Genomic DNA, 22,203 nt, shown 5'->3' on the forward strand with positions numbered 1-22,203 from the left:
CGCTCGACGGAATCCAGATAAATCGCTGCAGTGCGCCGGAGTGCTTCACCACCAGTCTCGAATACATTGAGTCGTTGAGCAGATTGAAAGAATATGAAAGTTGATGTGAATTCCTGACGAAGAGAAACGACAGAAGCGGGCTGGACAGTCTCATTTCAGGGACGCCGCTGAATCTGAGGCCGTTCCACGCGTCGCTGCGGTAATATATCTTGTCTCTGTTCGACAAATGTATTTCCGGATAGCCGTAGATGTCCAGCTTGAAACTGTAGTCTCCCGTGGACGGATCGTCGGCGGATTTCCATGACGTTATGTATCGATTCAGCCCTGTTTTGGAGTCCCATCCAAGCTTCATCCCCGGCAGTAGCGTGTCCGTTGGATAGTCGAAGCTCTGCCACAGGTAATTATCCGGGTCGTCGTCGTCTTCTTCACGGAGGACAAAGTTGCCATTATCCAGCAGCTCGGCGACTCTTCCACCGCCGCTGGAGGTGGCAGAGGGGGTCGGCGCTGACCACAGTGGTGTTGTAAAGTGAGACGGCCGTCGTCGGGGGTGATTTTGAGGATTCGGGGAGTCGCGGTTGGCGACTGATACGATGATTATTATTATTATTATTATTTAGTTAGTTAATTATGGATTTGCATATCTTTTCCATATCTTTTGTCTTGCTCATTAAGTTAGTATCCACTATTATAAATAGTAGACATTGTTATTCATATTATTCATTCAATAAATATCAATTATCCTTCTATTTTATTAAGATATGAAAAAGATATGCAAATCCATAATTAACTAACTAACTAAATAATAATAATAATAATAATCATCGTATCAGCGACCCAGACGACGACTATTTCCTGGATGTTCTTGTACCAGGTGTTGGATATGCCGGGGAAGAAGCCCAGCTCGAATTCGGCTGCGGCGGAGACTAGGGTGTTGTTTTGAGCAAGAGGTTTTGTGGGGGTGATGAGATCGGTTGAGGCGGTGAGCAGAGGGATTAAAGTCAATGTGATGAGGAAACACCACCAAAGGTGATGGTGCTGCTCCGCCGCGCTTCCCATATTTCAGACCGCTCGACCATTTCCCAGAGGCTGTTGGTGATTTTGGGTTGGGCTGAATTTAGGTGGAAATTTTCTTACACTTCATATACTTCCTTGGTGCCAATTTAATTGATACTGTACTAATTTCCTTTCTCTTCCTCTTAAATAAATAAGAAGATTATACAGAATAATATAAAAGATTACGGAGAATATTTATTTTGTAGAATAAGTAGTATTTTGGGAGTGGTATCACTTATTCTACCAAATAAAATATTCTTGATAAACCCAAGGAGGATTGGTAATTATAAAAAAAAAATTCTTGATAATTTTCTATATTATTTTGTATAATCTTTTTTATTTATTCAAAAGTATAATTTATATTTCACTCACTTTTCCTACTCACTTTCCACTATATTTTTAAACACCAAGCCAAGGCAAACGATGCAAATTAATGCTATGGAATACTCCTTATTTTATATAGGGAGTATTAATTTATTTATAAATAATAGTTTTATTTAATTCATTTTAATTTGTTTAAATAATTAGTTTCATTTCATTTTGATAAATTTATCACCCTATTTCATTTCTTAAAAAAATTTATCACCCTATTAAATAATTATTTTTAACTAAAAATAATTATTAAAAAATAAATATGACAAATATTAGCGGACGGACCAAAAATAAAATTAATGATAAAAAATAGCATATAGAGAGAGTAATATTTGAATCTATTTTTTCTATTATATCAATTATTTACATTAAAATAATTTTTCTTAAATTTTGTTTCCAAAAGAAATGGCTAAGCTAACTTGGAACGAATGAAAACTGTTTAATGTAAATCTTAATAAGAGTTCGTGTGCTTAAATTATTTACCAGAAATTACTTTGACAATTTCTAATGATTTTAATAGTATGGCAATTATTTAATCAACTTTGTCGCTAATCCGTGTTCAACGGCTTAGCGTGGGTTGTTACCGAATTATAGCAATTGAGACTAGTTGTGGGATTTGGCATTAGTTAGGGGATAAATACAGCGGAATTTTCAAAATGATTGTGCGAATACTCATTTTGACTCTTTGTATACATGAAATGGCAAGAAAAACCCAATTTCTGAATTAGTAATCCAACCGATTATATTTCTATATTTATACGATGACCCTGTCCAAAACTTAATGTTTGACAGTGATATTTGTTACAGCCAGAGCCATATCATTATTTGTTCACTTTTTTTTCTCTTTTTAAAGAGAATAAATAAAGTACTAGTACACATCTATCCTCATAGTAATTTAAATTTTCAACTTATTAGATAGAGAAGAAACGTCCTACCGACTAAACTACACTTGATCGTATAAGCCAGTAATTAATGTTGATTACTTAGTGAAATTCACATATTTTTATGTTGAATGCAGTTGATGGTAATGGCATATGAAAGTACTTTCGAAACTTGATGTAGGACAGCAAAAATTATACTCCACTCCATAAGTTTCAGAATTATAAATACAATTAATAAAAATCCCATTTAGTTAGTTGATTTGAAATGAGTCTGCAATTTTGGATTGGGACAAAATAAATGTGTAGCAACTTTAAAATAACACATCCAAATAACGTTGCAGCCAAAGAATGATGGTAGTATATTAATAAATTAGTTTATACTCAACACCTTAGACCTTTACTTACAAAAATTGGACATAAAAAGAAAAAGATACCCAACACACAATTCTATACATTTACATAAAGTTAGCCACAATGCCAACTCATTAGCAAAATCTTTTGCTGCATGAATTTGGAAAGGCTTTCAATTCCACTATGCTTATACAGCATCATCGGCCATCAACTGCGGTGAGAGTGACATTGTTGTTGGATGATCGACTGAGCTGGGAAGAACTCGTACCTGCATCAGAATGGTTCGATTTTATTGCAAATGCAGGTATCTTTGGTTGAGGAAGCTGTGATATTTCGCTGCTCAGCATTGACAGTACTGCAGAAGCAGATGGCCTGTCTCTAGCAAATTGTTGGACACACAATAGCCCAATATGGATGCACCTAATCACTTCTGCACGGTAGCTCAAGCTCGATATCCTTGTATCTATCAACGCTGAGATATTGTCCTCATTCCAGAAATTCCACACCTGAAATTTCCATTAATATCACATGCATATCATAACTGGTTAGTACATGTTAGTGAATAGGATAGCATCCACACTGTAAATTCAACAAGTAAAACGAATATTACATCCATATTGAGAGCCTTCATATTTATACTAATCTACAATCAGAGCAAGAAGACGTGACATAGTTGAATTTTTTGAAAAACCTTATTCTTGTTGCAAAAATCTACTGTAGAAGATTTCTAGGCAACTATAGTCAACAATGAGGAAACAAGCATAGCAGATACAGAATGGATATAAGCAGTTGAAGTTAAATCTCAGCCATCAATCATATCAAACTCAACTCACCTGTCCCAAGAGATTCAAAGACCCATCTTCAAGGTAGGCTTTGTTCCTTTTCCCTGTAGTAATCTCTAGCATCAGAACACCAAAGCTAAAAACATCTGATTTTTCTGAGAACTTTCCTTCCAGTGCATACTCAGGAGCCATATATCCGCTGAGCGAAAATCAGATAACTAGCCACTGATACGATCCCACATCGGTTTCACACGAAAGTGTGGAATAGCATATAATAGGGAGTCAACCCTTTACCTTTGACCATGGTTTTGGGTTAAGTTAGGGCTTCCTATCTTATATGCTTATCAATTTGGTGCGGTGAACGTGGATCCGGATGTCCTACGGAAAGGGGCTACCCGTAGGTGTGACCAAGGGGTGCCACCGAAAAAAACGTGGGCCCGAAAGGAAAAAGGGCCGTAAAGCGGATGGTGGGCCCGTGGCGTGTGCCGTCCGTGGACGTCCGGTTTAAAAGAGGGATGGATTGATACGATCCCACATCGGTTTCACACGAAAGTGTGGAATAGCATATAATAGGGAGTCAACCCTTTACCTTTGACCATGGTTTTGGGTTAAGTTAGGGCTTCCTATCTTATATGCTTATCAATTTAAATTGATAAGCATATAAGATAGGAAGCCCTAACTTAACCCAAAACCATGGTCAAAGGTAAAGGGTTGACTCCCTATTATATGCTATTCCACACTTTCGTGTGAAACCGATGTGGGATCGTATCAATCCATCCCTCTTTTAAACCGGACGTCCACGGACGGCACACGCCACGGGCCCACCATCCGCTTTACGGCCCTTTTTCCTTTCGGGCCCACGTTTCTTCGGTGGCACCCCTTGGTCACACCTACGGGTAGCCCCTTTCCGTAGGACATCCGGATCCACGTTCACCGCACCAAATTGATAAGCATATAAGATAGGAAGCCCTAACTTAACCCAAAACCATGGTCAAAGGTAAAGGGTTGACTCCCTATTATATGCTATTCCACACTTTCGTGTGAAACCGATGTGGGATCGTATCAGCCACCTTTAATTTGAGAAGGATTGAATGAACTAATTCAGGTAAATTCACATGCCTTGAGCAAAAATATACTTACTATGTGCCTACCACTCTCAAGGTACTGACATGATCCCGTGTTGTCCCAAATATTCTGGCCATGCCAAAGTCTGAAATTCTTGCATTCCAATCATTATCCAACAATATGTTGCTGGGCTTGAGGTCTCGATGGATTATCTTCAATCTTGAATCCCGATGGAGATAAAGCAGGCCTCGACATATACCTTGTATCACATTGAAACGCTTTGTCCAATCTAGGATCTGTTGTGAATGATCTAAACAGAATTTTCAGGAGAAAGTTAAGTTAAAACTCTGTCAAATCTTCAGCATTGATAATAAAAAATAGATGATATATCTTGAACTAACCAAATAGGAAAAAGTCCAAGCTTTTATTAGGCATGTACTCATATATCAGCATCTTCTCTTTATTCTCAATACAACACCCAATCAACCTAACAAGATTCCTATGCTGGAGTTTAGAAATCAGCACCAATTCGTTCATAAATTCTTGCATCCCTTGCGTGGATGCCTGCGAAAGCCTCTTAACCGCTATCTCTCTTCCATCAGACAACTCTCCCTACAGTTGCAATCATGTTATTCTTAAGAATGACTAATGATGTACATAAAATGAAAAGCAAATGAGAAGAAAAAGCCACCTTATAAACAGAACCAAAACCACCCTTCCCAAGCTTGCTACCATCAAAAAAGTTGTTTGTAGCATTTGCAAGTGTCTCAAATTTAAACAGTGGCAACTCTTCAAGATTAACCTGACTTAACACATCTTGAAGAGATGAGTCCGCTGGAAAATATCCATCTTGGTTTTCAAGTTGAGTAGCTCTCTTTTTCCCTAAAATTGAGGATTAAAGACTCAGCCAAATGAAACGTGCAAAGTCAGGGGATAAACAACACAAATATATATTACCTCTGCGGGCAGCAATCCATTTCCAAGAAACAAATGCGCAGATAGATACGATAAAGGAAACCACAGCGACTACAATGATGATAGTCTTCTTAGAGTTTTTGTTTTGATCTGAGAAAAAGAAATCACAGGTGAATCTCAATTCCGAATCGGATGATGGTGAAAATGAAGAAAAAGAGGAAACCTAGTTGGGATTGAGAGAGGCGGATGTAGAGATTTGAGCCGGAGTCGGTGGGGAATTTCTGAATGTCGTTTAAGGTACCACTCCACAAACGACAGCCACGGCCGCCGTCGAAGCCGTAGGCAAGGCAGGAGCAATTGGTGCGGCATCGGGTTTTGCACTGGGATTCAGAGCCGGAGAGCCAATCGCCGTTGACGGTGACAATCATCATCTGAACCTTGAGGAAGTCGTCGGTGGTGGTGGTGGTAGTGCCGTTAACACAGTTCAAATCGGAGATCCTCTGGCAGCCGCTGGTCCAGTTGAGGGAATTCCATTCCTGATTGGAGCGGGGAAGGAATCCGGGCAAACAAGAGCAAATCGGGGAGTCTCTTTGGTAGCAGACGCCAAAGGGCCCACACCTGCCGGAAGTCTGGCAGGGATCGGCGCCTGTGGGTGTGTTGTTGGTGTTAACCTGAGCAGTGCAAAACAAGGGGAAGGGGAAGCACAAATACAGGGCGGCGATGGCAGTAAGATGGTGCATGAGCATGACTTCCTTCCTAGTACCTAGCTGCGTCTGATTAGCTGAATTTGTCCATGCCTCCGGTGATTAAAAAGCAGAGATGAATTTTGAGATGTGGACTGCACTGAAAATTCAAAAAATTTCGATTCTGAGCCGTAGACTTTGACTCTACACAAATTTTCTATGCTAAATGCAACTGCTTAATCGCAGGTCTTCCAAGTTGCACTCGTCATATGGTCTCAGAACAATGCAGCGTTTAGAGCATGAATAACCCCGTCCCTAGTTCCGACCCCAAGTCCCCTCCACGTCATCATTCCTCTACAGTTGCGGCCCAGGCCCCAATTGCTCTAACCATGCAGGCCACAACCCGGGCCGCAACTAATAAATGACACTATTCACAACTCCAACTTATTTTACTCGTAAAATAGAATACGTTGAGCAATTATAACACGAGAAATTCATTTTTAATACAAAAATAATAAATTATAAACTAAAAATTTAAAAAAAAATTAGAAAATTTTAAAAAGTGCAAATTTTTTTTTAATTTTTTAAAAATAAAAAGTGCAAAAATCTCGCCCCTCTCCATCTCCATCTTCTTCCTCTTTCTCCTTCTTCTTCCTCTCCCCTTCCCTCTTCTTCCTCTTCCAAAAATTCAAAAATCCGTGAACAGTAGCGGCCCGGCCTCTTCCTCTCCCCCTCCATCACCGGCCAGGCAGGACCCCGGGAGCGTCACCGGGCCGCAAATGCGGCCCCGGGACCGGCCTGGGCAGTGACGCCGCCTCCTCCAACGCTTGGGACGGGCCGGGACTCGCGATTTGCGGCCCGGCCCAGTGCGTTATTCATGCTCTTATTGCCTCCAATGGCATTTAATTACTATTCCCTCCGTTTCGGCTAAGATGACACATTCCTTAGAGGATCTCCAATGGCGGCGGGCGGACAGGCTGGCCTATTCCTGGCGCTAGCCGGTCCGCTCGCCGAACCATTGGAACCGGCAAGCGCCATTTCGGAGAAAAAATCGGCGACCCGACGCCGATTTTCGGGCGTTGGCCGATCCACTCGTTGGTCGGCTGGCAGCCATTGCAGGCTCCCGATCGGCCAGCTCAATTTTTTTTAAAAAAATTTTCGAAACACTATATATACGCGATTTGCACGTCATTTTCATTCGCACCACTTGTTTTAACAAGTTTTCTCTCTCCATCTTAATTTCTGTACAAGAGCAACAACGTGAAATGAGTAACGCGGGTGGTAGTAGTGGTGGTAGTGGTGGTGATGCTGAGGAGTACGAACGGCAAATGAACGAAGAGTTGGAGGCCTATACGTCCCGTGAGATAAACCGGTTGATACAAAGGGCCTTGCAGCCGGCGGTACCTCGACCTCCACCCGTTGTCCACCAACGAGCAGTGATTGATCGGGATCACGTAGCTGCACATCAGCGGCTATATGAAGACTACTTTGCGGAGGAGTCGCGGATTGGGGCGCCTCTTTTCAGGCGGCGTTTTAGGATGCGTAGGGCAGTGTTTATGCGTATCGTTGATGCTATGGAGCGTCGATATTTGTGTTTCCGGTTCAGGTACGATGCGGCTGGCAGACCCCGGCCACACACCTATACAAAAGTGCACTGCGGCAATCAGGCAGTTGGCCTACAGAGGCGCGACAGACATGTGGGACGAGTACCTCCACATCGGTGAGACGACTGCCCTGGATTGTCTAAAGTATTTCTGTCAGGGCGTTATTGAAATATTCCGTGATCAGTATCTTCGAAGCCCTACCCCTGAAGAGTGCCAGGATCTGATGCAGATGCACGGGGAGAAGCATGGGTTCCCCGGGATGTTGGGCAGCATAGATTGTATGCATTGGGAGTGGAAAAACTGCCCCGCTGCCTGGAAAAGGTTCTACACGACCGGCTACAAGGGAAAGAATCCCACGATTATCCTCGAAGCTGTAGCTGATTACTGGCTGTGGATTTGGCATGTATATTTTGGGGTAGCCGGGTCGAACAATGTCCTCAACTTGTCGCCCCTTTTCAACGAGCAGTGCCAGGGTGTCGGTCCGACCATCAGTTTTATCGCCAACGGGAACCAGCATGATATGGGCTACTACTTGGCGGATGGGATATACCCTAGGTAGCCTGTCTTTGTGAAGACGATCAGATGCGCATCAGATGAGAGGAAGACCTACTTTGCCGAACGGCAGGAGTCGGCGCGTAAGGACGTGGAGCGCGCATTTGGTGTGCTCCAGTCTCGATGGGCGGCAATTAGGGGTCCAACGCGTTTGTGGCATGTCGACTGCATTGCTGATATAATGTGCGCATGTATTATCTTGCACAACATGATTGTCGAAGATGAAGGTGTACAACTGACTAGTTAGGCCAATGACGATGCTAATGAAGCCGGCCCAAGCCACGGCGTGGCCGCCCCCAACGTACAAAAGGGGTACCTCACGATGAAGTCGGTCGCCTCAAGGCACATGCCGACATGCGCCAAGTGGATGCTCATATTCGACTCTAAAAGGATTTAATTAAAGAGTTGTGGGCGCGGAGGACTGCACGTCATTAGATTTTTTTTAATTAATGTAATTTTTTTAATTAATATACTTTTTTTAATTTTACTATTATTATTGAATTTTCCCGTATCTGTGTCGTAAATTTAATTCCGAATTTTGTGTGATTGTTAATTATTTGTTTTTTATAATTTTGTTTATTATGGCTAGCCTATTGCTTGTCCTGATGATGTGGCAGGAGGAGTTTTTAGTGCTGATGATGTGGTATGAGGAGTTTGTGGCTAGCCTATGGTTGGCCTATGGCTGACCTATTACCATTGGAGATGCTCTTAGCTGCCGTGATTTTAGAAGTTATTGGTTAAAATATTTAATTGGAGAGAGGAAATGTGGGTGAAAGTATTAAAATAGATAAAGAAAGAAAGAAAAATATTTTAATATGAGTGAAAAAAAGTTGTTGTGTGTATTAATTGGAGAGAAAAAATTTCTAAAAAAGGAAATGTGTCATCTTAATTTGAATAAACTAAAAAGGAAAACGTGTCATCAGTGAATATTTATTTTTAATGGTTTTACTAAATTTTGTACCCCAACATGGTGAGTTTAGGTTGCAAGACGAGACATAATCTTTTAGTTCCATTATAGTAAGTAGTATTACAAAAGATTACATGTTTAATATAATAAAATATGTGATCACAATGTTAACAATGTTTTAAATCAAATTTTAATTCGAGGGTACTCGACACATATGATAAGTAGCAATTGTAAAAATGATATATTGGGTATAATATTCTCATAGTCGGTGTAGTACCATGAAATTCAGGGATTTGAAATTGCTGCTTTTAACTTTAAATCTATAGTTTGGTTACAGAGTTTGTTGGATGAATTTGGAACGGAACACATGAATAATATTCTCTACCATGACAATTACTTTTATTCTTGAGAAATAATTCAACGTTTCATTATGTGTAGTTGATCAAGATGTATTACTATATTCAATATTTATTAGTGATAAAATTTTTGAAGATACTTGAAAGCAATAACCTAACAAACATGTTTACTAATGCGGGGATCATAGAAAATAGAAGCTATGGATGTTTTCAATTAGCTTTGGAATATGGAAATAAGGTTTAGCGATGATAAGTGCGTGTATGAAGAGGATTAATTGCTTGGCATTTTTGATAATTTTCAATTTGTTTCCGATTTTTACAAGGATATGTTTTCTATTGTAAGTGGGATTAAGACCTTTTATATTGCTTATATATAGAGTTATCTTTCTCATTGTAATTAGTATCCAAAAATTATACAAAAAAAAACCTTTATTTAATGTGGCTTCAAACATTGATATACATCATCATATAGACTTAAATAAATAATTCATATATACTATATGTGTTTGTTTCCTAAAAAGATGCCTCCTTCATTTTGCATTCCGACTGTGTATTTATGTAATAGTAATACACGCGAAGCATAGTTTAATATGATGATATACAAAGGAAGAAGGATAATTAAAATATGATAAGACTAGGCGTAAAAGATATTGAGATATAAGGCGGTGGAAATTGGTTATACTATAATTTATTTATATATTAGCATCTGGTTTGTTAGAGAGCAAAGGAAAATGGCAGGCACGATGCCTACTGCTCTTCCATGCAATTTCCACGAAATTTATACTCAAACCGAATCAAATCTGACGCCTCATTTTCTCCACACGAAATTTCGTCCATACCAACTCGATCTCTACCTTCCATGTATATAAATATATCACACATCATCTTCCTCTCATTGTTCTCAATCAATTATATATTGCCAAAATGGGTAAGAGTAATATTGGAGTGGTGTTTGAGGATCATTTTCCGGCGATGGTTGAGAAGCTGGGAGCGGAGGGGTTTATGAATGAGCTTTTCAAAGGGTTTGAGCTTCTCATGGATCCTCAGAAACACCTCATCACATTTCACAGCTTGAAGAAGAATGCTGCGCTGTTGGGTTTGAAGGTCGACGATGATGATGATGATGATGATGATGATGAGCTGCTCCACTCCATGTTGAAGGAAGGAGATTTGGACGGCGATGGCTGTCTCGATCACATGGAATTTTGTGTTTTGATGTTTAGATTGAGCCCCAATCTCATGAACCAAGCCACCAATATTATGTCTCAAGATTTTCAATAGCCCTCATTTTTCGTTTGTTTAGCTTTTTTTTTAATGTGTTTGGATTCTAATTGCATTTATGTAAATTCATTAACTGGTCCCGTAATACTTTTGCTAATTCCACAATTCTAGACTTGTTCGAAAAAATCATCGTTTTGTTTCGTATGCGACAATTGATAATTATTCTGCATATCAAAATACTCCCTTCATTTATCTAACATAGTCTCATGGATAGACGGCGCTAGTATTGAATAAAATAATGCTAATAGTTTGAAAGAAATTTTTCATTTTTGTATGATATTATTTTTTGTGGCATTCTCAAATAGAAAGATTGAAACTATTTTTCGTGGATGAATACAACATTATTTAGGATAAATTGGTACCAAAATCATAAAATTTGGTTAAACTAAGCCAATCTATAATTTTAAAAAATGTCAATTATATCATAATGTTGGCATTTAATTTGTTAATTGTTCTATGAGTAAAGGTCAATTTTGGTCTTAAACATATGACCGAACTACGAAGTTGGTCCAAAACATTGATTTTTTTTAAAAAGGTCCATAACAAATGAAAGCATCGCTGAAGTAGTCCTTTTTGACGATTCCGTCAAAAAATTAACGGTCAACGCTAGTTGCACAGTGGCATGACCGTTAGTATTTTAACGGAACCGTAAAAAAAGGACCACTCCGACAAGAATTTCATTTGGTATGGACCTGTTTTTCAAAAGTGAATGTTTTTGGTTATATATTTAAGATCAAAATTGACCTTTACTCTTGTCCTATTAATGTAGATTTTAGAAAAATTATGTGATATTTGGAAGTAAGGATGTCAATTGGGCTAGCCTGCTCGGGTTTGGGCCAATCCACTCGGGTTGTTGGGCTATTTGGGCGCGGGTTATTCAGGTTGTGAATTTTTCGGGTTATAAATTTTTGGCCCTAACCCTAAATCTTTGGGTTTCGAGCTAACCCACGGGCTATTCGGGTTTAAAGTGATCTTATGTGTTGCTTTCTATCCAATCCAATATTCTAACTTATAAAAAAAATAGATTGTCGCAAATAGTAAAGTATTATCAAAGTGGTCAAGAGAAAAAAATAATAACAATTGAAAATTGAAACAAAATACATAAACATATCGCTAATTAGTAGCAAACGTGAATCCGACACAATTAAACGGAAATCATGCATTTCAAAGGGGTTGAATGACATTCTTAATTGTATACCCAAAAAATAAATTCTAAGTAGTTAAAAAAGATAGTATAGATAAACTCTATGGAGTTGAATGACATTCTTCTACATCAAATAACTTTTGAAGCTTCAACCGGATAATTGTCTTCGAGAGGAAAAACGTAATGCGGCGTTTAATATGAGTAAATATAATAACATCTATATTACATATAACACTAACTTTCAATTTGAGAGAGAAGACATAATTACCATATATATACTTCATATAAATGTTGCGTTTAATATTGTAATTACCATATATATAGTCCATGTAAGTATATAACCTAAAATTTTAATTATATTTTTATTTTAAATGCTTAACCCATGGGCTAACCCACAACCCACCCGAGCCAACCCGCATAACTCGCCGACCCGAACGGGTCAGCCCATGTAGCCCTATTCTGTATCTGGGTTGCGATTTTCCGGCCCTAACCCTATAATTTTGTCGGGTTATTCGGGTCGACCCGCGGGTTTCCGGCTAGATTGACATCCCTATTTGGAAGTTAAGAATTATGTAATATTAGGAGTAGTATACTTATAATAAAGCAATAGCTTTTAGAGTCATATACAAATTTACAAAAGTCATCATTTTCTACTTTCAAATCATATATTTCATCCGTCCCATAAAAATATGGATATTTGGAACGGTATGAGAATTAATGTATAATTGGTAAAAATAACAGAAATATAGAAAGAAAAAGTAAGTATAGTATTGCTAGTGAATAATGCGGCCCACCTTATTAGAGAGAAAGAAATTACTAAAAATTGAAGGAGATATTTTTTTTGCAACATTCCAAAATGGAAAAATGTGTTTGATATTTATGGGACGGAGGAAATATAATTTTTTCCCAAATCAAAATAGATGAAGATAATTAAGAAAGATATCAAAATTATGATAAATGAGTATAGATGGTTGATCAAAAGTTAAGTGATTTTTCAAAAATATTGGCCTTTTATATACCATCGAGAGAGTCAGTCCAAAGTTATTGTAAAGTGGACTATTGCCCTCACACCGACAATTGGACTTTGGACTTCATTAATTTCAAACAGAAGCTCCGAAAGACTTGCCTTTTCAAACACGATAAGCTCATAGAGAGAGAGGTTTGACCTTTTCTTTATTTAATACAGTACTATGAAATATCTTTATTACTTTCCGAATGACGTATCTTTATATCTTTCCGTATTAATATTATGTATGCCAAACAAACAAGCTAAATGAGAACATAATTCTGCCCATGATATTCTGATTACATGACACCCTAACCGATACAAAATGTTGAAATTTCAAACTATAAAATATTTCCTTCGTATTCTAAAATTAGAATTTTTTTTCTTTTTGTTCGTTCCTTAAAATAAAAATTTTTACCTTTGAAAAATTTCCTTCTTTATAATGAGGCGAGACTATTTTTTTTATCAACACGCTTTTCTTTTTTCTCTCTTACTTTATCAATTTTGCATTAAAATATGTATTGTTTCAAATGTTTTTGTTTTTAGGAGAGGTGAGGAGTAGTGATTTATTTTAGAATCTCCACTAGCTACCTCCACGCACGTAATATGAATAAAGAATAATTATTCTATTGCAAGCTCAATTATATATTAGGAGTATGTCACAACATAACAATGATTGACCAATTTTATATTGCAATAGAATAATTATTCTATTGTAATATGATTAATGTATGATGAATAATGATTCTATTGCAAGCACAATTTTATATATTAGTAGTATGTCACAACATAACAATGATTGACCAAATGCTAACATATTCCTATAATATTAGGTTGTTTCAATTCTTAGCATTCAGTTTGGGCCAGCCCATTATGTTTGGATATATATCTATATATATATATATATATATATATATATATAGGGTTGTGATCAATGTCGAACCAATTTTAAAGACCGAACTAGAGACCAAATCTGGGCCATTAGATCTAGTTTTTTTTATGAGATGTGCTGCTGTGTAAATTTTTCGGTCTTCATTACAAGCCCATTTTACTTCATTGTATAGATTTATTACTTCATTCCGTACATAATACCTTGAAACTACAACATGTTTTTACTTTCTTCCAGTAGGTTTTGAAATGATTCAACATATGTTTCATTTGAGTTCATTGACCTGAGTTTTTACTTTATTTACATTAAAAAATGCAATTTATTCAAGTGCGTTTATTACTTCATTCAGAAACGTTATTACTTCATTGGATAAGGTTTTTACTTCATTCCAGTAGAACTTCACATACTTCATTCCAATAATTTATTGCATCATTCCATGTGTTTATTACATCATATCAGCGTTGTGGCGGTGGTGATAGATATTGTAGAGAGAAAGAACGACACGCAACGGCGAAACCGCATTTACGTACTGGAATGAAGTAATAATCCTACTGGAATGAAGTAAAAACCTACTGGAATGAAGTAAAAACCTACTGGAATGAATTTAAATCTTTGTAACATGTTTGTCTGACTTATTTACCTTCGGATGAATTAAAATAGGCTCGTGATGAAGGTGAAAATAAATTATAAATTTGTGTCTCTCATCCATAAAAAAACTAGATAAAAAAACCCTAATTTGGTATGGTTCAGTGGTTTGGATATATATATATATATATATATATATATATAGGAAAATGATCAATACAAAACTTGATCTCAATACAAAATCCAGACCAAATCCTGACCATGAGATTTGACAATCCAATGGTCAATAGTTAAACAAAAACACGGAGAGTCATTGTAAAGCAGTTTTAGGTCATATTATAAACTTTGGGTTTGAGGTCATGTTAAGATCATTTCATGTCATCCTTACTATAATGACGTAAAAATAAGCTTACAATGACCTAAAAATGACTTTTGTATGCTTGGTTCTGCATTTTTGTATTAAGAATGGTTTTGCAAGGATCAAAACCCTATATATATATATATATATATATATATATATATATATATATATATATATATATATATATATATATAGGGATGTATTTATTTCCTTTTTCCATATTTCCTCCTATTTCCTTCTTCATCTTAGCCGTTGATTTACTATATCCTATGGCCTAAATTAGTGGGTTTAATCATTTAAATTAATCAGTAAAAAAACCGAAAATGGCTTAAATGGAAATCAAATTATTTGTTGGTTATGGCAACTTCCTTAATTTACTCATCTCAAGATCTTTACGTTTATTCTCCTTCTTCCAATTGATTTTTTTTGCTGCAGACGTGAATTACTCCATTCTTCACTCTTCAATTGATTTTTCCTCTCAAGATCTTCACGGTTTTTCTCCTTCTTCCAATTGATTTTTTCGCTGCAGACGTGAATTACTCCATTCTTCACTCTTCAATTGATTTTTTCGATCAGCCACTCTTTCCAATTATCGAATCTCCGTTCACGTTTCCTCATTGGTACTATCGTTTGTTGCCGACGGTGTAGAGATCGTTGTTCTCTCAAAAATGGAAGAATGTAATTAAGCGCCGCGTTAGTTTGTTTTTGTATCGATTGTGTTAATAACAATAAAGATAAGTCCGAATAGTCGGTTGTTGGTGAGCAAGTCCGATTAGTCTGATTAATCGCTCATTGTTTATGTATCGGTTGTGTTTAAACATGTCCCGTGATGGAGGATCGCGTGTATGTGAGAATTATTAAGGGTGTAGATATCGGCCTGGATATGGTTGTAGTTTAAAAGATACGAATAATGCACCACATGTTAACTAGTAATGGATATTATTGACTATATAATGCTCAATATGTGAACCGCAATGCATACGAATAAGATGCGTCGTGTTTCGTTATTTGGCACACGGTTATTGTTTATCCTAAGGGTTTAGTTAGTTGATGGGCTTGGGTTTAGTAGCGACGTCTAAAAAAACGGATACATATAATGCACCAAATGAGTATGCATAATGATATCTACTGTCTGTATAATGCATAAAACGTTGGAGGACGTAATGAAGGACCTCGAGTATGCCTCATTCATTTAGGTTTTTGATGTGCCGTGTTTAGATGTTTGGAACACGTTACTTGTTTACCCCGAGGGTTTAATAAGCATAGGGGCTAGGGTATAGTACTTAAATATATAAATCACGTATTTTTGTAATTAAAATTTTTTACCGAATAAAGTTATGAAAAAGGTGCACGGTTACATATAATGCACCAACTGAAAGTGCATAATGAAATTTATTGTCTGTATAATGCATAATACGTTGGAGGAATTAATGATGGACCGCGAGTATGCCTCATTAATTTAGTGTTTTCATGTGCCGTGTTTCGATGTTTGCCACACGTGTCTTGTTTACCCCAAGGGTTTAATAGGCCTAGGGGCTAGGGTATAGTACTTACACATTAATAACAACGATGTAAAATAGCGCGCGGTTGACCTATATATAAATCACGTATTTTTGAAATTTACATATTTTAGTAAACATAATGCATAAATTATGTTTCATAATGCATAGTCTATACTACAATATGCACATATGAACTGCTAATGCATTGTCTCAACATGAAAATGCACATGTGTTACACACAAAATGTATTAAACTATATAAATAATACAACGCATATAATGCAGACAATACTACAAAAAAATGCAAGATTACAGTTCCACAATGCAAAGCCCCCACAACATAATACAAAAAACTCATCCTGACAGAGCATATATTACAGACGATCACTCTTTCGTCCCTTAATCTGTTTCTGTTCACCTTCACCTGCAGACGTACTAGGGACACCCTCTGCCAACCTATCCCTCAACTTCTTAGCCAATGCAACTGGAATAACATCATCAACTGCATTGTCGATTTCTGATCTTAGCCGCTTCTCTGAAATTGAACAAACAAAGTAATCTATCATAACATTTTCAATAAAGTAGACTACATAATGCTTACAGATGTTTACATATTAATGCATATATCATATGAATTAATGCATAACACAGCCTCATAATGCATTAAATATTACTGGTAATGCATTTTCTTAACATGAAAATGCACATGTGTTACACACAAAATGTATTAAACTATATACATGATACCACTTATATAATGCAGACAATACTACAAAAAAATGCACTATTACAATTCCCCAATGCATTGCCCATACAACATAATAAAAAAAACTTATACTGACTGAGCATATATTACAACACCTCCAATACCCTATCTAATGCATATTTTAGTAAACATAATGCATAGTCTATACTACACAAAATGTATTAAACTATATAAATAATACAACGCATATAATGCAGCCAATACAACAAAAAAAATACAAGATTACAGTTCCACAATGCATTGCCCCCCCACAACATAATACAAAAAATCATCCTGACTGAGCATATATTACAACACTCCCAATACCCTGAGCAATGCAAAATTTAGTAAACATAATGCATAAATTATGTTCCATAATGCATAGTCTACACTAAAATATGCACATATGAACTCTTTCTTGTGTTTAGTCACCACACCACACAACATGGATAATGCGGGATCAACAGAGTTGCTAATAATATTTCACACAATCAACAAATAAGATATTGAATTGCATAAGGTTCGACGCAAATTTTACCTGGCAGTCTCTGATGCTTGTGAGAGCGGTCGTCCTCTCTTAGGCATTTTGGATCTGCCAGAAAATAAAAAAACATAAGACACCGGAATTCATATCTATTTAACCGAACCCAATATCTACACGACAGATTCAGAGAAAACCATAAACTAACAACAAGTTATTTCTGAAATTTATGAGCCTAGGCATATTCAAAGTTTCAATTTTAACTTTTCGGCTCTGCAAAATCGCGAAAAAAAATACCGAAATCCCTTTTCAAACATACCTAGTCGAAAGGTGTCGGTGTTTTGGAGCAGATGTTAGCGCCGGTGGCTAGTTGTTGCCGAACTCTTGGTAGAATGCTGCTAATTCTTCAAACACGGCGACGGGGAGTGAGATCTAGGGTTTTCGGTAGTGGAGGGAGTGGTTTCAGATGTGTGAGTAATGAATGAAAAAGATGAAGAGACGGATTGTTTCAAATCCCTTGAAATTCGCACTTACCAAAGTATGGCGGTTCAATTTCCGCCGAATGTCTATATTACCCATGTAATGCATAGAAACACCCTCAATAATGCAACGCGGAACTAGATTTGTAGAATCAATCTGATCCGTTGATGCATAAGATCTAACGCGTAATATTAAGAAGAGAAAAGAATCTTAGAGATGAAAAGGGGAATAATGCTCCCCTATATATATATATATATATATATATATATATATATATACATGCTACTCAGTGGGCAAGCCCGTCCTTTTCTCTCTGTGACTGTTGTACAGAGTATGTCTCTTAATTCAATTTTCCCTCCAATAAAATTAGTCTATGCACATTCGATATGTACTTACCAGCTAAAATCAATTTTTATTGAAATAAGTGTGTTGATTTGCACAATATTTATTGACATAACTATATTAGGTAACCTGTTTGATCACTAGAAGTAGTTACAATACATATACAAACAACTTAATAATTGATTCAAAAGTAGTAGCTGGAAAAAACAGAGAATTAAAGTTCTCATCAAAATTTCATAGGTGAACATATCCAATTGACTAAACCCTGACCTCAATCACAGAACAAACATCGAAATCCAAGCAAAAGATCAACCCTATACATTCATTACTGCACAAACTCTGCCTAGTACCAATTTACAACAATTGATGTATAAAAATCGACTAGTATCATCGACCGTCCACCATGGAGAGAGTAACATGATTCAAAGAGCCACTACTCTTACTCTGCTGCGAATAACTTGAACCTGTATCAGGGCGGCTCGACTTGGTAGAAAACGCCGATTGCTTCGGTTCAGGAAGCTCTATAACTTCACTGCTTAGCATTGACAGTACAGTCGAAACAGATGGCCTATCTTTAGGAAGTTCCTGAACACACAATAATCCGATATGTATACACCGCAGCACATCTGTCCGGTAACTTGAACCCAATATTCTTGGATCTATTAAATCCGTGACACTGTATTCATTCCATGTTGTCCAAATCTAATGTTCCAATATCATGTCAGTGGACCATTGTGAAGCACCTTATGCATCATATAGAGATGTAGGTTATGGTTGATTTAAACAGAGAGTATAAGTTAGAACTAGTGCCCAATTCATTCATCAAGCAACAGATATGGTTCAAGTCGAGTAAAAACGCACTTTATCAAGAAAAATAGATAGTCACAGCTGATACAGATTGGAAACGGTATAACTACTGTTAGCTAGTTTAATTTTATCTCAAAGTAGAGGTCATTTGACTTACATGTCCCAGAAGGTTCAAAGAGCCTTCCTTAGGATAGAACCTTGTGTTCCTTCTCCCAGTAGCAATCTCCAGCACTAGAACTCCAAAGCTAAACGTGTCTGATTTTTCCCAAAATCTTCTCTCCATTGCATACTCAGGAGCCATATATCCACTGCAAGAAAATGACATTCGCAGATCAATCTTCAAGTTGACTTGCAATGAGCGACTTAATTTAGGTAAATTTCAGGCCACCAGTTGAATATACTTACTACGTTCCCACCACTCTCACTGTGCTGACATGATCTTGCTTGGCCTCAAATATTCTGGCCATGCCAAAGTCTGAAATCTTTGGGTTCCAATCATTGTCCAACAATATGTTGCTCGGCTTGAGGTCTCGATGAATTATTCTCAATCTAGAATCTCTGTGCAGATAAAGAAGGCCTCGACATATACCTTCAATAATATTGAAACGCTTTCTCCAATCTAGGACTTCTTGTGATGTATCTAAGCAGAATTTAAAGAGGAAAAGAATAGTGCTCAATATCACCCTAAATTGAATAACAATGTTCACCGAAATGGGGTAGAAATTGCTATCATATTTTAAACACAGAGCAGATTCTGAACTTACCAAATAGAAAAAAATCCAAGCTTTTATTAGGCAGGTATTCATAAACCAACATCTTCTCTCTATCCTCTGCACAGCACCCGACTAATCTAACAAGATTCCTATGTTGGAGTTTAGAAATAAGCGTCACTTCATTCATAAACTCTTGCATCCCTTGTCCAGATGCAGTTGACAGCCTCTTGACTGCAATTTCTCTTCCACTAGCCAAAATTCCCTAGAGTTGCAGAGGTTTCATCTTCATATTTAACGACGGTGACATATAAGATAAGAGATCAGTCACATGAATAGGCATGAGAAAAATAAGAACCTTGTAGACAGGGCCAAAACCACCCTTCCCTAGCCTGTTAGCTTCAGAGAAATTATCGGCCGCATTTGCTAGCTCCTCAAACTTAAACAACGGTATGTCTTCAAAATTAACTCGACTTGATACATCTGGAGTAGAGGTATTAATTGATCCTGACGCCGTCACATTGCCAAGTTCAACGGTTTCTCTTTTGCCTAATTCACCAGAAAATGCACAACTAACTCAGATCTTGCACACACTAGCTACCTACACCAAGGGATTGCTTACACAAACAAACATTACCTCTGCGCCTAGCAATCCATTTCCAACAAAAGTAAGTGCAAACACACAAAACAAGGAAGCCAACAATGGGCAAAACTATAAAAATCTTCTGAAAGCCCTTCTTTTTACCTGCAGCTGCAACTAAACAACAACCGTAATAACATAATTAATCATAAGCCCTAATTTCCCAGCAATTCACAGCAGAAATCAATCAAATCAGAATCATTTTCAATTCGTCTAAACTGATACATAAACAATCAATAATTCTGTTAGAGGAATAAAAATTCCTACCAAACTCGGAAACTGAGAGGCGGAGATAGAGATCGGAACCCAAGGTGAAGACCTTCTGAACGTCGATTAAGGGCACGCTCCAGAACATAACCCGATCCCGTTATCAAAGGCATAGGCTATGCACGAACAATTCCCCAAACACACGCCTTCACACTGCTCTTTCGCCACAGTCAATCGGGACGTGTAGCCAGAAAGCTTCATCGATTCGAGCTTCCAGAACCTATTAGTAGTCGTCCCATTACCACAACTCAAAGCGACCTTTCTCTCGCAGTCGCTGCTCCAGTTCCCTGACTCCCAATCGCTAGGATTTCGCTGAGTAAATCCGTGCAAGCAACTACAAAGTGGTACATCTAGCGTGTTGCAGCTCCCGAACGGCCCACACTCGCCATTGCTCCCGTAGGAACCAGATGATGCGTTGGTGTTGCCTTGTGCTCTACAGAATCCGACCCATAGAGACAAGTAGACGATGGCGGTAATCGCAATATAAGATTGTTTAATCATTAGTGTTACCGTCGGGAAGATTCTTCCGCTCTAACAATTACACCGAATTCGAGCAATAGGTGCCGTTGTAATGATGTTTTAGTTGAAAATTGTTGCTGCATTTTTTTCATGGTATTGAAGAAGAATATCGCCTGGATGAAAAGCACAAAAAGTTTGACATTTTTTGTTGTATTCCATTCTATTCGTTGGTCGGCTGCTAAAGTTCTTCTCATTCTATTCGTTGGTGGGCTGCTAAAGTTCTTCTTTCGCAAGATTTGTGATTGTTGGAAAATATGAGATACAAATTTGCCGGGCGAAACTTACACGGAAATAAAAACAAGAAAATTACACGAAAACAACTGAAAACAAAAATTACAAGGAAAAGTGAAAGTGGTAAGCCGAGTCGAGGAGTCCTCTTTTCGCAAGACGAGATACGCCCCGATAGTGCTCTCGGTTTGGCGTGTCGTCCCCAAAGATAAAACGGTTTCGTCTCTGAAGTAGCAGCACCGCTAGCAGCAGAGCTCCGGTGAACGGGAGTAAGGCGGGGCAGAGCTTCGACGGGAAGATTATGCAGAGAGGGAGAGAGCGTGCATGCAAGAATGCTTGTGTATGTTCTAACAAGAATGCAATGGATGCATGCCTATTTATAGGCCAAGTCCACCCGCAGGGGCATTGATGGAGTCAACAGCCATTATGTGTGTCATGATGGTTTGACTATAACCGCCAGGGGTTATTGACTGGTGCACTAGCCATTGGGAGCTGAAGAGACACGACGTACCTGAACATGCTACACGACGGGATACACATGGATCGGCGGGGTCCAGCGGGGACCTTTTGTGTCCCGTTATGCTTCGGGGTTCAGCGGGAACATGACGTGGACCAGAATCGTCGGGGATAGCGTGGAGTTTGGGGTGATCTAAAAAGAATAAGCGGAGCTTGAACCACGCTCAACGACCAGCTCCA

The 22,203-nt window shown here is 37.8% G+C and overlaps 3 protein-coding genes across 3 annotated transcripts; 1 reads left to right on the plus strand and 2 right to left on the minus strand.

Annotated features, from left to right (window-relative positions):
• Positions 1-2,636: 2,636 nt before the first annotated feature.
• On the minus strand, positions 2,637-6,361 carry LOC121745105 (G-type lectin S-receptor-like serine/threonine-protein kinase At1g11330). Its single transcript, XM_042138886.1, has 7 exons — positions 5,643-6,361; positions 5,462-5,569; positions 5,196-5,386; positions 4,906-5,116; positions 4,580-4,814; positions 3,491-3,638; positions 2,637-3,163 (listed from the first exon to the last, which is right to left on the minus strand). The coding sequence occupies exons 1-7, from the start codon at positions 6,163-6,165 to the stop codon at positions 2,855-2,857; spliced, it is 1,725 nt and encodes a 574-aa protein (XP_041994820.1). The 5' UTR covers positions 6,166-6,361; the 3' UTR covers positions 2,637-2,854.
• A 4,084-nt stretch (positions 6,362-10,445) lies between these two features.
• LOC121745106 (calcium-binding protein PBP1-like) lies at positions 10,446-10,920 on the plus strand. The gene has a single exon (XM_042138887.1). It carries the CDS (start codon positions 10,446-10,448, stop codon positions 10,800-10,802), a length of 357 nt encoding a protein of 118 aa, XP_041994821.1. The 3' UTR covers positions 10,803-10,920.
• Positions 10,921-18,723: 7,803 nt separating this feature from the next.
• On the minus strand, positions 18,724-21,261 carry LOC121746044 (G-type lectin S-receptor-like serine/threonine-protein kinase At1g11330). Its single transcript, XM_042139977.1, has 6 exons — positions 20,889-21,261; positions 20,212-20,402; positions 19,908-20,118; positions 19,549-19,783; positions 19,301-19,451; positions 18,724-19,038 (listed from the first exon to the last, which is right to left on the minus strand). The coding sequence occupies exons 1-6, from the start codon at positions 21,259-21,261 to the stop codon at positions 18,724-18,726; spliced, it is 1,476 nt and encodes a 491-aa protein (XP_041995911.1).
• Between the last annotated feature and the right edge of the window lie 942 nt (positions 21,262-22,203).

Source organism: Salvia splendens, chromosome 8, assembly GCF_004379255.2.
Source record: "Salvia splendens isolate huo1 chromosome 8, SspV2, whole genome shotgun sequence".
Taxonomy (NCBI): domain Eukaryota; kingdom Viridiplantae; phylum Streptophyta; class Magnoliopsida; order Lamiales; family Lamiaceae; genus Salvia; species Salvia splendens.

Coding starts and splice junctions, on each gene's coding strand:
- LOC121745105 (XM_042138886.1), bottom strand. CDS start 6,165: ATGCTCATGCACCATCTTACTGCCATCGCCGCCCTGTATTTGTGCTTC. Junction 4,815..4,905: donor CTTGGACTTTTTCCTATTTG/GTTAGTTCAAGA, acceptor AATTCTGTTTAG/ATCATTCACAACAGATCCTA. Junction 3,164..3,490: donor CTTTGAATCTCTTGGGACAG/GTGAGTTGAGTT, acceptor TGGAAATTTCAG/GTGTGGAATTTCTGGAATGA.
- LOC121745106 (XM_042138887.1), top strand. CDS start 10,446: ATGGGTAAGAGTAATATTGGAGTGGTGTTTGAGGATCATTTTCCGGCG.
- LOC121746044 (XM_042139977.1), bottom strand. CDS start 21,261: ATGATTAAACAATCTTATATTGCGATTACCGCCATCGTCTACTTGTCT. Junction 20,119..20,211: donor GTTTTGGCCCTGTCTACAAG/GTTCTTATTTTT, acceptor CTGCAACTCTAG/GGAATTTTGGCTAGTGGAAG. Junction 19,039..19,300: donor CTTTGAACCTTCTGGGACAT/GTAAGTCAAATG, acceptor TTGGAACATTAG/ATTTGGACAACATGGAATGA.